Below are 16,637 nucleotides of genomic sequence, written 5' to 3' on the forward strand. Positions count from 1 at the left end.
TTCTGGGAGCTTTTTGATTACTGCTTCACTTTGACAGCTGTTATTGGTCTGGTCAGGCTTTCTGTTTATTCTTGATTCAGTTTTGGAAGATTGTATTTTTCTAGAAATTTGTCCATTTCACCTAGGTTTTCAAATTTCTTGGCATATACTTCTTCATAGTAATTTCTTACAATCCTTTGTATTTCTGTGGTATCAGCTTAATCTTTCCTCTTTCATTTCTGGTATGTTTACTTAGGTCCTCTGTCTTTTTTTTCTTGATGAGTCTGCTTAAAGGCTTGTTGATTTTTGTTTATCTTTTGTTCTGAATCCAGAACGAGCTCCTGGATTCATTGATCCTTAGAATTGTGCTTTTAGACTCTATGTGATTTAACTCTGCTCTGATCTTAGTTATTTCCTTCCTTCTACTTACTGTGGGCTTTGTTTGTTATTGTTCCTCCAGCTCTTGTAGATGTAGAGTTAGGTTGTTTATTTGAAATGTTTCTATCCTTTTAGGTAGGCCTGCATTGCTATGAACTTCCCTCTCAGGACTGCCTTTGCTATGTCCCATAGGTTTTGGACTGTTGTGAATTCCTTCTCATTTGTTTCCAGAAACTTTTTGATTTCTTCCTTGATATCATTCTTAACCCATCCATTGTTTCATAGCATGTTATTCAACCTCCACAAATTTGAGTGTTTTTGGGTTTTTTCCTTGAGGTTGTTTTCTAGTTTCAGTCCCTTGTGGTCAGAGAAAATGCTTGATATGATTTCAATTTTCTTGAACTTGTTGAGACTTGTTTTGTGTCCTACCATGTGGTCTATCTTTGAAAATGTTCCATGTGGATTTGAAAAGAATGTGTGTTTTGCTTCTTTGGAATGAAAATTTCCATAGATATCAGTTAAGTCCATTTGATTTAGGGCATCGTTCAATGGTGCCATATCTTTGTTGATATTTTATTTGGAATTTTTGACAGTAGGATGTTAAACTCCCCTAGTATATGTGTGTTACTGTCAATATTTTTCTTGAAGTCCTCCAAGATTTTCTTTATATATTTTGGTGCTCCTATGTTGGGGGCATATATGTTTATAATATTTATATCTTCTTGATGGATTCTTCCCTTGAGTATTCTGAAGTGACCTTCTGGGTCTCTTTTTATGGTTTTGAAGTCTATTTTGTCTGATATATAAGTATTGCTACACTAGCTTTTTTTTCCTGTCCATTTGCTTGGAATATATTTTTCCAAACCCTTTACTTTCAGTCTGTGTATACCTTTTGTTCTGAGGTGGGTCTCTTGTAGGCAGCATATGTGTCATGTTTTCTTATTCATTCTGCTACCCTATGTCCTTTAATTGGAGCATTCAATCTATTTACATTTAAGTTATCATTGATAGTTACTTATTCACTGCTCTTTTACTCCCTCCTTACCTGTGTTCCTCTGTCTTATTCTTTTTCTTCCTTTTCCTAAAGCAGTCCCTTTACCATATCTTGCAGTGCTGGTTTGGTGAGGGTGCATTCTTTCAGCCTTCTTTTGTCTGAGAAACTACTTATTTCACCTTCCATTTTGAGAGCCTTGCTGGATAGAGTGTTCTTGGTTGCAGTACTTTGTTTTTCATTACTTGGAATATTTCTTGCCATTTCCTTCTGGCTTGTAGCATTTCTGTTGAGAAGTCACCTGCTAGTCTTATCGGGGCTCCCTTGTATGTTACTTCCTTTTTGCCCCTTGCTGCCTTTAGGATTCTCCACTTGTCTTTGAATTTTGCCATTTTAATTATGGTGTGTCTTAAAGTGGGCCTCTTTCAGTTCTTCTTGATTGGGACTCTCTGTGTTTCTTGGATTTGTGTGCCTTTTTCTCTGAACTAACTAGGGAAGTTTTCCATCATTACTTTTTCAAACAGGTTTTCTATCTCTTGCTCATCTTCTTCTCCTTCTGATTTCCCTATTATACTGATATTATTACATTTCATGTTGTCCTGCAGTTCCCTTAAAACTTCTTTGGCTTTTTTTTTTTTTTTCAGTCTTTTTTCCTTTTCTTGCTGTTTCTGGGAGCTTTTTTCTACCTTATTCTCCAGCTTGCTGATTTGATCCTCTGCCTCATTTAGCCTGCTTTGACTCCTTCTACTGTGTTCTTCAGTTCAAAAGTTTTATTCTTCATTTCCTCTTGGCTCTTGTTGATGGTTTCTGTGTCCTTTTTTCATGCTGGTGTAATTCACAGTAAGTTCCTTGTAGCTTCCCTGTAGTTTCTGGTAATTCTCCCTGAGATCATTGAACTTCCTTATAATCATTGTTTTGAACTCAGTACCTGATAATTGATTTGCTTCTGTTTCATTTAGCATTCTTTCTGAGTCTTCCTCCTTTCCTTTTGTTTGGGGTTTATTTCTTTGTATTCCCAATGTTTGTGAGACTCTTCTTGTTAGTCTGTGCTTCTTAAATTGATCTGTTCTGACTCCCTGAGTTTGTGTTGTGAACTTCTATGGTAGGAGACCTGTGAGATTCAGAGGTTCAGTTTTCTTGATCTCCTGAACTTGAGTTTGTTAGGATGCTCTTTATGCCATTTTTGTTGGCTCTCTGGATGTAATTGGGTTTTGATTGTTTTGGGGTCATTCTTCGGTAAGTCCTTCCCTTCTGGTGGTTGACTGAGGGTCACTCCACCCATCAGGTCTTGTAAGCTGTTGTGCAGGTGCTGCCAGAAGAAAACCACAAAGCCCAGGGAATAAACCCACATCCACAAAAATATCTGCACCCCTGTTCCCAACGCAATCCCAGTGTCAACAGCAAATGAACCAGTATTAATAAGGGTGTAAGGAGATTAAAGACTATTATAAGAAAGGAGAGAAAGGAACTGTAGTATAAAATCTAGTAACTTTATATGTACAAACTTGATGGACAAGAAATGAATGTTAAAAAGCTAAGCAGGAAAGAAAATATTCATAGTCATGGAGAAGACCACAGTGGATTTCATCTTGGTAGCCTCTAGTATTTACCACTGTTTTTCCTTTCTGAATCCTCCTCTGGTGATGTCAGATGTTGACCCCTTCTGACCTTAGGCAGTCTGCTCTGAGACTGCCCCTCATCTACTATCTCTGGCTGTCTACTTCAGTTGTTAATCCAGTCACTCTGCATTCAGCAGCCAGACTTAAGCCCGATAAGGTGGGGAAGAATCATTCCTGGGTTTGGGGCTATAGTTTTTCCTCAGGTTGCTGCTGTTCGCAGGAAAGTGGTCTGCCTGAGCAGGATGGCTGCTGCCATAGAGGTGATGACTCAGCACCAGGATCCCAGCAGTTACTTTCTCAGTTCTGTCCTAAAGCCTCTGTCCCCAGTCTCTCCTCAAGCGATCTCCTCTCCTCTAGTCCAATCTGCCCCCTGCCCCCTTTGCCAGGTATCTACCATCTGGGGCTGTTTCCTTTAGTTGTTCATTTGGTCATTCTGCATTCAGCAGTCAGGCTTAAGCACCACAGAATCAGGGCAGAGTCTCTCCTGGGGGCATGGTTGTTGTTTCTCCTCAGGCTGCTGTGGCTCATAGGGGAGGTCTGCCTGAGCAGGATGGCTGCTGCAGTTTGGGGGATGACTTAGCACCGGAATCTTGGTGGCTACTCTCTCAGTTCTCTCCCCAAAGCTTCCATCCCCAGTCTCTCCTAAAGCATCTCTAGTCCACTCTGCTCCTGCCTTTGCTGGAGCCCTGGGTGAGTGCCTGCAAATGAAAATTTGTGTGTTGACCCTTTAAACAGCTCTTTGTGTCTCCAGCCATGTGTCTCTGACAGAGAACAACCCTGCTGCTTTTTGCTGCTGGTTGTTATCTGCATATTTTGGGGGGCTCTGGTGCTCTAGGCTGGGAATCGCAGCTTAGGGTTTAGACCCCACACATCTCAGAGGAACCCAACTGGTTGCCTAATTATCCCTCTGGTGCTGCTACATGTAGACTCTCAGCCAGCCCTCTCCAGTCTCCACTGTACTCTTTACCAGTCAGTTAGTGCTGAAGATGATTCTTCTGTCTGTGCAAGGTTATAAGGCTTCTCTCTTGCTATCATTCAGTAGTTTTTTCTGGGCGATTTCTCCACAGCTTAGTTGTAATTCCAGATTGGTTGTGTGACTAGGTTAGTGTGGCTTCCATTTACTCCTCCACCACCTTGCCTCTTGTTTCTGGGTATCTCTACTTGTTTAATTTTCCCTTGAGTTATATTTTAGAAAAATTTCCTGAGTTGTTAAGTGAAGTAATATTTACTCCCAAAACATTTTATTAAAAATTTTTTGAACTTGCAGAAAGGTTGAAAGAAAAATAAAATGAATACTCATATATTCTCCGCTTAAATCCACCCATTATTAATACCTTGCCGCATTTGCATTCTCTCCTCTTTCTGTACACACACACACACATATATATGTACAGGTAAGCAACATAGGTTTGAACTGCCTGAGTCCTCTTATATGTGCATGTTTTCAATAAATACTGTAAGTATATTTTCTCTTCTTTAAGATTTTCTTAACATTAGCTTTTCTGTAGCTTACTTTATTGTAAGAATACAGTATATAAAACATACAATATAAAAATATGTTAATTGACTATTTATGTTAAAGCTTCCAGTGAACAATAGGCTAGGCATTGGCACCCCAACCCTCATGTTGTTTGAGTCAACTGTACATGTATACACATACATATATAAAATATACACACACACCACACACACACACACGTATATACTTTTTTTGCTGTCATTTTGCTGAAACATTGGAAAGGAAATTGCAGAGATCATACGATCTAATGCAGAGTTTAGCAATCTATTTTCTTTTTTTTAACTTATTGATTTTTGAGAGAGAGAGAGAGAGAGAGAGAGAAAGAGAGAGAGAGAGAGAGAGAGAGAGAGATGTTGTTCCACACATTTCTGCATTCGTTGGTTGTCTTTTGTATGTGCTTTGACCATGAAATCAAACCTGTAACCTTGGTGTATTGGGATGACGTTCTAACCAGCTGAGCTACCCAGCCAGGGCAACAATGTATTTTCTATAAGGAGCCAGATAGTAAACATTTTAGGCTTTGTGAGCCATATTGTCTCTGTGACAACTAATGAACTAGGCCATTGAGGCACAAAAGCTGCCATGGATACCATATAAACAAATGGCATGGTTATTCCAGTAACACTTTCTTTTAAATAGATTGAATCCAGATTTGGCCTGGGAGTCTTAATTTGCTTACTCCTGATCAAACCCAAAGTCCTTCAGCGGGCATCTTCCAAGTATGAGAACATTTTCCCTGCACAGCCACAATAATCATTATCACACCTGCTGAAAAGAACAAGAAGTCTATAATAGTATCTAAAATCCAATCCACAGAAGAGAAATGTTTAGTTTACATTATTGGATTTTGCATATGATTACTTATATCTGCTGGGGAAGAGAACCAATTCTTTTTCTATATCTTTAACAGTGAGAGTCACCTGCTCCAACCTCTGGCCTCCCTCTTCCCCAGAGAAGGGCTGAGGCTCAGATGCTGGGAGGGTGACTCAGTGCTGCAGGGGTTGGTTCACAAGTAGATTATGGAGGGATTGAGTTCCCAGCAGGGTTTTTTTGTGGTAGAGGAAGGGTCTGTTTCTGAACCTCAGTGTTGAGGGATGATAAACTGTGGGCTGGCCCTTCTGTTTAGGGTTCACAGAAGGTTTAGCAAAGTCAGGCCCTGAGGTTCCCTGTGGGACTGAAATGCAGGGTTTGGATGTTATTTTTAAAGACGGTGATCATCATTCTGTGTTTGTTTTTGTTTTAAAAGTTAATTTGCTAAATATGAAGGCTCAAACTCAAATACACATAATAATCCTGCCTGCCTAAGTGCATTTTGAGGAGCCTCAGAAATGCAAGTAGTGTCTGCAAGGTTTTGGAGGGGCTGACCAAGGCAGCGTGTGTCAGAAACATCGTATTATGGATGGACTCAGGTTACATGGTCCAGGTTTATCCGCTGGGAAATTTTCTGTCAGAGCTGTCTGTAAATGAACTTCTCTTGTAGTGATGAGCTCTTCATCACAGGAAATGGTTAAACACAGGCTGAAACAGTATCTGAAAATGTGTCTGTGGTGGATTAGATATGGCTGGTGGCAAATTCTTTGCCACTCCTCCTTTGGGAAGGGATCTCTTTCCCCTCCTCTGCCTATGGCTAGCTTTGATCTATAGAATGCACTTTGATATTTAAAAATGACTCTGTAACTTTTAAGGACAGGCTCTAAGAGATTTGCATCTTCTGCTTTTTTGTCCCTTTGGCAATGTTTACTTTTGGGAGCTGCCTATAAGAAGCCCTTCCACATCAGATTACATGTTGTAAGGTATGTAACCTAAGTTAGCCAGAGAGAAAGAGGCTGTGTGGAGGAGGCACCAGACATGTGATGAAACATTTTTGGTTTTCTCAGTAAATGACCTAAACTAAGTGATTGACCTCAGCGGACACCATGTGGAACAGAGGGGCCACCTAGCCAAGCCCTGCTTGAATTATTTTAATGGAATCACAAGCAAGTAAAATGGTTGTTGTTCTAAAGCATTCAATTTTCTGGTAGTTTGTTACTTAGCAATAGATACCTGAGACAGCTTTGCAAAAAGAATTTATGCATCAGCTTAGAGATTGGCTTAGATTATTTTTATTATGTCTTTCAATGCCAAGATTCTAACAAAATGCGAGTCTTGCATGCAGCAGTGCACCAACAACATTCATTTTATTTAATTTTCTTTTTTTCTGAGAACCTAAGTGCAGGTTGTTTGGGATGGTGGTGGTAGCAGTTGACTTCCTACTCTCAAAAGGCTTCCAGGGTCCCAGGGGACAGAGGAACAACTCTGTGAGCAAAATGGAGGGCAGAGGAGCATCTCCAGGAGTCTGGGCACAGAAGAGACAGGACACGGAGATACATGGAATGATGAACATTCTGCTGAGGAGAGGGAAGAAAGCACATGATGGCTGGAGGCAGACATAAACCTCAAAAAGTGGGCTGTCAAACCCTTGGATGCCACGTTAAGGAGTGGACTGTTCTTGTGGACAAAGCAGAGCTGTCAGGATCTCAATACAAAGAAGGACATGGTCAGATCCAGTTTTATGAAGCCAACTGGTTGCGACAGTGTGATTCAAATGATGCAAGTTTGCGGGGAAGGATAGGCCATTTAGGAAATTTTTGCAATGGTCGAGGTGGGAAATGATGAGTCTGTGACTACGGAGGGAGATAGAAGGGGGTGGACGTAGAAAAATGGTGGTGGTAAAATCAATATGGCTTGGCAGCAGGTAGGTGTTGGGATGAGGGAAAGCAAAGAGCAAAAGTGAGCCCAAGGCTGTGGGATGGGTACATGACACCCCTCTCCCACTGAGAGGGAGATGCACACTAAGAGGAAAGAGAATGTGCTTGACTGCATGTGCTAAGGGACATGGTGGAGGATGGAGAAGAGAACCTGAATAAGAAGCTGGTGGCAGTAGAGGTTGGTTGGGCAGCCTGTGCTGAGGGTGTAGGTAGGTTCTTCAAATTCTCCTGGTCACAGGAAAGATAACAGTGAAAATTTAATTTAGAAAGTGGGGGCCATGGGCAATCCCTGAATCTTGTATAGGGTTAAAGAGAGAGTGTCAAAATAGAAGATACAGACAGCTGGAAGCCTGTTTTTAAAAATCCTTCTATTGTGGCTGGTGCCATTTGAGTGCAATTTAAAAGTGTTGCATATAGAAGTGTTGCTTTAGAAAAAAAGGGATCATGAGGCTAGATAAAATTTACATTTTATTTTCCTGCTTTCTTAACTCATAAGACTGCTTTTTGGATGCTTCTTCCTCTGCTTAAGACAACAAGGATCCTGCTTTCTCCCTCTGCCTCAGGTCCTATGACCTCCTTCACCATCTCCCAGGCTCCCTTCCACCTCTCCCACTTTCCCTGATGGGCAGCAGACACAGTTGATATGGTTAGGTTGTCCTTTAATTTTTCTCCATTTTCTATTTAAAGCCACTCTCTCTTTTTTCTTCTTTAAGGTTGGAGTTCATTTTGGCCACTTAATAACATCCTCTACAGCTGTAGAAACTATCTCTGCCTTATTCCCAATAATACCACAAGTGGCTGGAAAATTTAATTTTTCGATTTTTCTCTTGAAAATTGTAGACTTTATCTGAGTTTCTCTTGGATAAGATTGCTATCAATAAGACAACATGACGTGGTTTTCCCTTTCCCTGTCAAAGATCATCACAAATCTTATCTTCACCTGCTCATTAATTCATTCACTTCTCTGGTCATCGTTTATGGAGCACCTACAATCTGCTAGGCCCTGTGCTGGGAACTGGTGCTGGAGGGACATATGACACAGGCCTGGCCCTGCCCTGTTATCACCTCACAAAACACAGTGGTATTATTGGGGCCAGACTAACAATAAAAACCACTGTGTCTTCCAGAAAAAGCATCTGACTCGGTGATATTTTCCATTGGGGTGAGACGGACTGGGCCTCTGTGGGCTTTTGTGGTGTGCTGTTACTGATGGGTTATCAGGAGAAGGGGGATTGAATAAGCTGGACAGTTCAGAGGGCCTTCTTTGCCAGAAAAAGGCAATCGATTCCTAAGGTAGAAGGGGGAGTGTCTGCATATCTGCCTTTTGGCTGCATTGGCCATTGGCTGCTAAACATAAGGAAGATGGGCTTTTTTCAGTGATCACAGTGGGCCAAAGTATTCTGATTGTAGCAGTGAAAATGAGAGTTTTTAGCAATTGATCCTGTGAGGGTTGAGCACTTTAGCAAGGCCATGGAGAGTAAGAGGCAATGCTCTTTATTTGTAGCTGCACAACGTTTTCTTTTGTCATCCTCATTCTTGTGAAGAGCTTGCTTTTGTTACAGTCACAGGCCAGTCATTCTCCTGTGGGAGGGAGGTTGCTGCAGGCACTGGCTCTGGCTCTCAGGTGAAGAGGAATGAGTGAACAGGGGCACTGCCAATTATTTATTTGTTTAGACTTTTATTTGGGGTGATTTCTCTTAAACTTTATTGATGTTTAATTGACAAATAAAAATTGCATGTATTTAAGGTGTACATTAGGTTTTGATATGTGTTTACATTGTAAAACAAAATTAACATATCCATCACCCTACCTAGTTAGTTTTTTTAATATATGTGTGGTGAGAACACTTATGATTTACTTTCTTGGAAAATTTCACCTATACACTACAGAATTAACTGCAGTCACCATGCTGTACATTAGATCTCTAGAATTTATTCATCTGACATAACTGAAACTCTGTAGCCTTTCATCGAACACAATATGAGTGCCTGCTGACTGATGAATGGATAAAGAAAATGTGGTATACATATAGACAGACAACAGAATATTTGTGTTGAAAAGGAGGAAATTCTGCCATTTGCGACAACACAGATAAACTTGGAGGACATTATGCTAAAGTGGAACTTGTAGAGGCGAAGGGTAAAACAGTGGCTACCAGGGGTTGAGGGATGGGGCAATGGGTGCTGTCATTTGACTTGCTGCTTTATGTTAGCCACAGCTAATTAGAATAGGAACGCTGCATTGTAATTTGAGGTGAGTTGGTCAAATGCCACTTGTCCACTGTATGCCAATCATGATCTTTCTCTGGGGTGCAGTCTCCTTGTTATGGGCTAAATTGTGTCCCCTAAAATGCATATGTTGACATCCCAACCCCCAGTATCTCAGAATGTAAATGTATTTGAAGATAAGATCTTTAAAGAGAGATCGTGAATTGAAGTCTTTAGGGTGAGCCCTAATTCATTATCACTGGTGTTCTTATAAGAAGAGGAAATTTGGATACAGACATGTGTGAACACAGAGAAAAGACCATGTAAAGAAACAAGCCAAGGAGAGAGGCCTCAGAATGAAAGCAACACTGCTGACACCTTGACCCTGGACTTCTGGAACTATGGGACAATAAATGTCTGTTGTTTAAGCCCCCTGGTCTATGGCACTTTGTTTTGGCAGCCTTATCTCTATACCCCTTATCTGTACAAGGGAGTAGGACCAGGGCATTGAAGCTCTCTGGCTCTGACAGGCCTTGCCTATCTGGACTTTCCTTGAAACCTGCACCTGCCTGAAAGACCCCTGTGGGCAGGTGATAGATCTGAAGTGCCTGGGTGGAAGCTGTCTTGGTTGGTGCTCTGTGTATTGAGTGAGGGAGGCAGTGACTGTGATCAGACATTAGGGAGCCCTGGGGAGGAATGGGAAACCCACTGTATAAACAGTGAAGTGTTGTACCAGCGTGAAGGGTGATTTTTGTGCTTTTGAGATGCTAGTGACTGATGAAGGTGAAATATAGCTTTGGGATAAAACTCAACTTTCTCTGCTTTGGAATCAGACAGATTCTGGTTCTAATTTTGCATTAGTCATTAATGCTCTGTTCTGGTTATTTCCCATCTTAAAACCAACCAACTCACCCCATTTCCAGCTTAACTCCACATTCCCCACTGGCCGCCACCTCCTGTTTCTGTTTCTTTTTATAGGAAATGTCAAAAGGGTTGTCTGTGGTCACTTCCACTCTCTACATTTGCTGCCTGGACACTGCCCTTCCACTCCTCTAGGGTTGCTCTTGTCAAGGTCTGCCATCACATCCTGTGGCCTCATCCCTAGGTCCCTTGTGGCTTTGCTGGCCTTATCTTTTATGATGTCTCAGCAACCTGAGACTCAGTCTACTTCCTTTTACTCGAAATGCTTTCTTTGCTTGGCTTTCCCTACGGACATTGCCCCTTCTGGATTTTTATCTTATGTCTTGGCCTCCTTCTCAAGCTTCTTTTCTGACTCCCACTCTTTCTATCAAGTTTTAAATGGAGGAGTGTCCCAAGACAGTTTGAGTGTTTGCTCTTGATCCATGTTGTTTCTCTTAGTGACTACATTAAGTCCCATGGCTGAGAAGTATCATCCCACGCAGATGACTTCTCAGTGTCTTCAGCCTGAACTTGCCTTGAAGCCCCAGGCTCACACTTACCACTGCTAATAGCAGGTCTCTTGACATGTCTAACTCATCAAAAATAGATTTTTGACATTTTCTTCCCTCCAGCCACAGTGGGTAATTCTATATACTTCAACATGCCAAACACATTTGCAGTCCTGGGGCCATTGCACTTGTGGTTCTTTCTGGAAATTTCTTCTCCCTGGTCTTCACTTACTGGCCTCTTCTTACTGGTCTGGTCTCAGATCATATCACTTCTTCTGAGAGGACTGCTGGTTGTGTAGTCCACAGTAGCTTCCTAGGTTCTATCACTTAATTCTGTGCACTCTACTCCTTCTAGGCAACTGCATCCTCCCTGTGACCAGAAGGAGGTGGGAAGTTAAGGAAAAGGTTCAGGGCTCAGCATGTCAGGCCAAGGAAAGAGAGCATGGGAGGGGCGGCTTTGAAACAGGAGGATTAGGTAAAGGTCTGAACTTTGAACAGTGACTCCTGTAGCCAGGGTTCATCTTAGGGGTCACAGAGTCAGTTAATATTTTTTTGTGTGCTTTTTTCTATAACAAATGAACAGTTTGAGCCACATAAAATCAGCCTGTTAACTCCATTGTGGTGACTCAGTCTTCTGTGATCCTGTGATGAAAATGCTCTGCTGGCCAGAAGGATTCATTTGCTTGCCAGGCCATCCTTATGGCACCATGGCCTGGCCCCTGGGACCCAGGATGACTCCATAAATATGAGTTCTAGCTCCTTGGGGCATTTGGTTAACCCTCTGCATGGAGGACAGGGCCAGTGCATACCCCGAAGGGCAGAAACAGGGACTAGATTCATGCAGTACAGGGTCTGGGACACCTTACCTGTGTGGATCTGCTGTGCCTGCCAATCCTAGGAGGACTCTTTCTGGCCATTCCTGGTGGGACTTGGGGGAAAATTTGCAAAGAAGGCACTTCAAAGTATAGTGTTCCCATGAAGGGTCCTGCTAGCTTGGGTCTGAGGCCTGTCCTGCCTGCAACCTGCCTCTAACGTAGACTCCTGGAATGCTGGTGGTCAGACACATCCTGAGTAAGATAGGGAACAAACACTGAATAATCTCAGAGAGAGGACCCCTAGATTCTTGCACTCGAGGGTTCCTTAGTAAAATGGTTCTTCATCCATTCACCTTAGAGTGAAGCTCATCTCTCCAGAAAGCCCTGTCCACACATGCTGAGTCTCCCACTCAGATATGTATTTTCCCTCTTGAATATGAGCATTCAGAGAGCACCAGACATCTGAGGAAAGCCTCCAACATGAATGACTCCAACAAGTACCAAATAAAACAAACTTTAAAAAAAACCCAAAAAGCAAAAAACCAAAATAGATGACATAGACCTAAATCAGAATATGAGGATGAAAGAGCTCTAAAGCCCTTAGAGGTGGGCTATTGCATTCATGAAAAAAGTACAGGGTGTACTAAAGCAAAAAGGAACAACCAAAGAATAAGAAAGAGCTCTTGGGAGTTACAAATGCAATAGCTGAAATAAAAAATTCAGTAGAAGGTGTGGAAGATAAAGTCAGTGAAATCAGCCAGGAAATAGAACCAAAAAGACAAGAGATGGAAAATAAGAGAGAAATGACAAGACACTTAGAAGATCAATTCAAGAAGTCCAGTTTTTGACCAGTAGGAGTTCTAGAAAGCAAAAAGAGAAATGAGAGAAGAAATCGTTTAAGAAATCCTAAGCCAAGATGTATTAGACTGGAAGGACCTGAGACTCCTGGGTGAGAACATCTTGAATATCCAACAGAGTCAATGAAAGAAAATCCAAACCAAGGCACATAATTTAAAAAGTTTTCAGAACATCAGTGATAAAAAAATTATTGCCTTACACAGAAGAATGGAAATATTAGTTGCAGTCCTGGGTGCTAGAAGGCAAGAAGGTATAGTCTTCCAAATTCTGCAAGAAATGATTATTAGTCAAATTCTATGAGGTCAGCTAAATTAGCAGTTATGTGGAGGGTAGCGTATAGATGTTTTCATATAAGACTCAGAAAGTGTTTCTTTGTGCATCTTTTCCTGAGAAATACTACAAAATGAGGGAGTGGCCAAAAAAGAAAACTTAGAACAACAAAACAAGGGCTCCAACTCAGGAAAGGCTGAGAGGTGAGGGTGGTGGATGGATGGTCAGGAGTCCTAGACAGCAACCCATTGAGATCAGAGAAGAAGGTAAGATTGTGTCTGAGGGCAGGTGTATCTCTTGGAAAAAGATAACCTCTGTACTATCTGTTATAATAAAAAGCACTTGGTTAAACACAGTGAGAGATTTTCTACAGATATTAGAGAAGTTTGGGAACAGTTAATATCTAACTTCAACATAAAACAATTATTAACTTAGGAAAAATATTTGAAAGAAAAAGCCATTGTATTGCTATATTTTATAAAACCTAAGGTGCCATTAATTGTAAAATGTATCATTATTTTAAGAAAAAAGAAAAAACTGTTGCCTATAGAAAAGGAAAGTTTTAACATGCCAATATTTCAGAGACCTATCTTAGAAAGTTACAAAATGTACTTGTTGGAATTGGTGGAAATATCACCCTATTTGGCTTTGCTGTGAACTGTGTTTACACTGATTACTTATTTAACCACAAATAGTGATGTAAATTTATTGTGGAGATGAGGAGAGTAAAAGTATATGAGTGGGAAATGTAAGTGCTAAATACTCATGCAACAAAAAAGAAAGGCAGTAGTTAATGTCTAGAATTGATAAATCAAGAATAGCAGCATTATTCAGGCATAGATGTAAGCACGTGAAGGAACAGCTGAAGTAATTGAAACGGTGGCCTTTGGGAATGGACTAGGGTGGGGTCAATGGTAATCAAGTGGCTTCGAGAATTGCTGTTTTTTACAAGAAGCCTTGGGCTTACAAACACGTTTAGCATATACATGTTACTTTGATGTAAACAGAGGTGGAGGAAAACACGAACACATACACGCAGCCTTTCTGGAGCTTAAAAATGGGACAAAAATTAGAGATTTGAGGCCCCAAACCTGCTCTTTCTTTGAAATATCTGGACATCAAGTTAAGAAATGATCATATCCTGCTTCACTGGCCTCTAGGAAGACCAGCTACCTCTTCTCCCCCTTTTCCCAGAATGGAGGTGTGGCCAAGGATGGCCCAGCACCCACTTATCTTTGCAGAAAGCTTGAGTTTACAAATTGTTCCACATATTTCAACCAATTTGACTCCTGCCACAGCCTGATCAGGCGTAACAATTGCCATTTCAAGTGTGTTGACATTGAGACTGGAGTGGCCACCGCTGGTCCACCCACCCCACAACAGCTCAGCTGTTCCTTCTGCAGAATCACAGAGGCACTTCTCCTTCCTCAGCGAGTGTCACTGTCACCTAACGTTATTCTATCCCCACTATATTTTAGAGGAAAGAGGAAGAGGAGAGGAAGCGAGGAGAAGAGCAGATTCGTCTTCAGGAGGAGCAGAGGGCTAAGGAACTCTATTGGACGCTGAAGCAGGCCCAGCTGCAGAGCCAAGCTAGTGAGAAGGAGGAGCATGAGTGGGAAGAACAGTGTGAGTAGAGCTTGTCCTCATGGTCCAGAGACCAGCCTGCCTTCCCCACTCACCCTCCTCCCATTTGTTTATCTGCTCAGCCATCATTGTTCCAGTTCTCTCAGCCAAGAAGCCTTTACCCAGGGCCAGCTGTGTGCCTGGTCCTGCTAAGAACCCAGAGGGTAAGGGCTGCACCCTTAAGGAGCTTACTTCTCTGTAGAGGTTCCTTATACTAAAATAGAAAACCCTACATTTTCTGAGTTACAAATAATTTTCTGGCTCTGTGCTAAGCTCTGGGGATCCAGAGGGCAGGGATCATGGTGATATCTTGGAGGAACTCACCAGGCAGGCAGGGATAGACACACAAGCTAAGGGCTCTGACGAACAGTGTCCCATGCAGCGTTGTAAAGTGAAGGTTGATGGTGGTGTAGCAATAGCTGAGGCACAGAGGCTACAGAGGATGCTCTAAGCAAAGTCATGTGTAAAAGCATGGTGACAGAGGAATGTGGTTGGAGTACCCAGCATGTGTGAAAGAATGGTGGCAAAGGAATGTGGTGTGCTTAGGAAGCCAGAAGTGTGTGGGTGGCTACAAAGCTTGGAGAGTGTCATTGGGGTGGTGAGAAAGGGAAGGTATGCCAGGCCGGAAGGGTGGTAGTTTTTTTAAGATTTTATGTATTTATTTTTAGAGAGAGGGGAAGGGAGGGAGAAAGAGGGAGAGAAACATTGATGTGTGAGAGAACATTGATCAGTTGCTTCTCTCATGACACCAACCAAAGACCTGGTCTGCAACCTAGGCATGTGCCCTGACGGGGAATCAAAAAGGTGACCTTTTGGATTGCAGGATGACTATAACCCACCGAGTCACACCGATCAGGGCAGAAGGGTGGTGTTTTAATGTGTACTTAGGCTGGCTTTAATCAAGTCTGGTAAAACATGCAGACATGGAAATGACTGTCTTGCAGGAAGAGGTTTTTACTCCCAGATTCCTAGAAACCTCAGAGAGCAGTCGCGACACTCAGGGCCACACTGGCAAGCACCCAGCTCAGTCAGAAGGCAAAGGGAGTAAAGGGAAAATGTGGGCCAGAGCCTTTGTTGTGGTTTCTGTGGGAAAGGTGAGGCAGGGCAGGGGAAGCAGGCTTAGGTTTGGCTAGTCTGAATAATTTCGGCAGGCTTTGGGATACAGGTGCTGCCTCCAATTGTCTGATACCTGGCCCTGGAGCAATTAGGGCAGGTAGATAGTTGCCCAGAGAGTGAGAACTAGATAACAGGAGGTTGTTGGGATAGGGCTTTGGGTTGGTTGGTTTGTATGCGGAAGGCATGCTTGCATGGCAGTCCTTTACAATCTTTAGTAATTGGGGAACTAAGGGAGGGGCAGTCTCTAGGATCAGCCAGGTCCCAGATGGTAAAACATAAGAAATACACAAAGTAAAAAGGCATATAATATGGGTGGACAGTGAGTGACATGACTGAGGCTGGGTTTGGGCATGAGAGGAGGAGGCTGATACAAAGGTGCATTTCAGAGGTGACTGGGACCAAGGCCACAGCAGAGAGGGTGGAGTTGTGAGGTGACATCCACTTCTAGCCCTTGGGTCCTCAGCCTTTCTTAACCATATATCAGATTCAGTAGGCACACTTCCAAAGAAATTGAAATATAATTCACACAGCATAAAATTCATCCCTTTAACACGTACATTTCTGTGGTTTTTAGTCTACTTACAAAGTTGTACAACCATCACCACTATCTAATTCCAGAACATGTTCTTTACCACAGGTAGAAACTCTACCCACAGGCACTCCTTCTCCTGCCATACCCCTGGAAGCCACGATCTGATTCTTGTCTCTACGATTTGCCTGTTTATACTGGATATTTCATAGAAATAGAGCCATACATTATGTGGCCTTTTGTGTCTGACTTCTTTCATTTAGTGTGTTTTCAAGGTTCATCATGTTATGCATGCATCAGCATTTACTTCTTTTTTTATGGCTGAATAAAATTCTAATGTATGCACATATCATACTTTTGTTTATCCATTTGCAAGCTGATAGACCTTTGGGTTGTTTCCACTTTTTGGCTGTTATGAATAATGTTGCTCTGCTCACTTGTGGGTTTTTGTGTGAAGATATATTCTCAATTCTCTTGTGTATATTCGTATGAGTGGAATTTCTGGGTCATATAGTAACTCTGTTTAACATTTTGAGGAACAGCTATACTGTTTACCAAAGTGACTGCACCATTTTA

General features: G+C 42.0%; 1 protein-coding gene across 2 annotated transcripts in view; it reads left to right on the top strand.

Annotated features, from left to right (window-relative positions):
• The window catches only part of SH2D4B (SH2 domain containing 4B), an 82,504-nt gene that overhangs the window by 8,326 nt on the left and 57,541 nt on the right, over positions 1 to 16,637 (top strand). For both annotated transcript variants that reach the window (XM_053923447.2, XM_071221240.1), the window contains exon 3: positions 14,272 to 14,419. In XM_053923447.2, the coding sequence (XP_053779422.2) occupies positions 14,272 to 14,419 (148 nt within the window). The remainder of the gene's footprint in view (positions 1 to 14,271; positions 14,420 to 16,637) is intronic.

The sequence above is a fragment of the Desmodus rotundus genome, chromosome 4 (assembly GCF_022682495.2).
Source record: "Desmodus rotundus isolate HL8 chromosome 4, HLdesRot8A.1, whole genome shotgun sequence".
Classification (NCBI taxonomy): domain Eukaryota; kingdom Metazoa; phylum Chordata; class Mammalia; order Chiroptera; family Phyllostomidae; genus Desmodus; species Desmodus rotundus.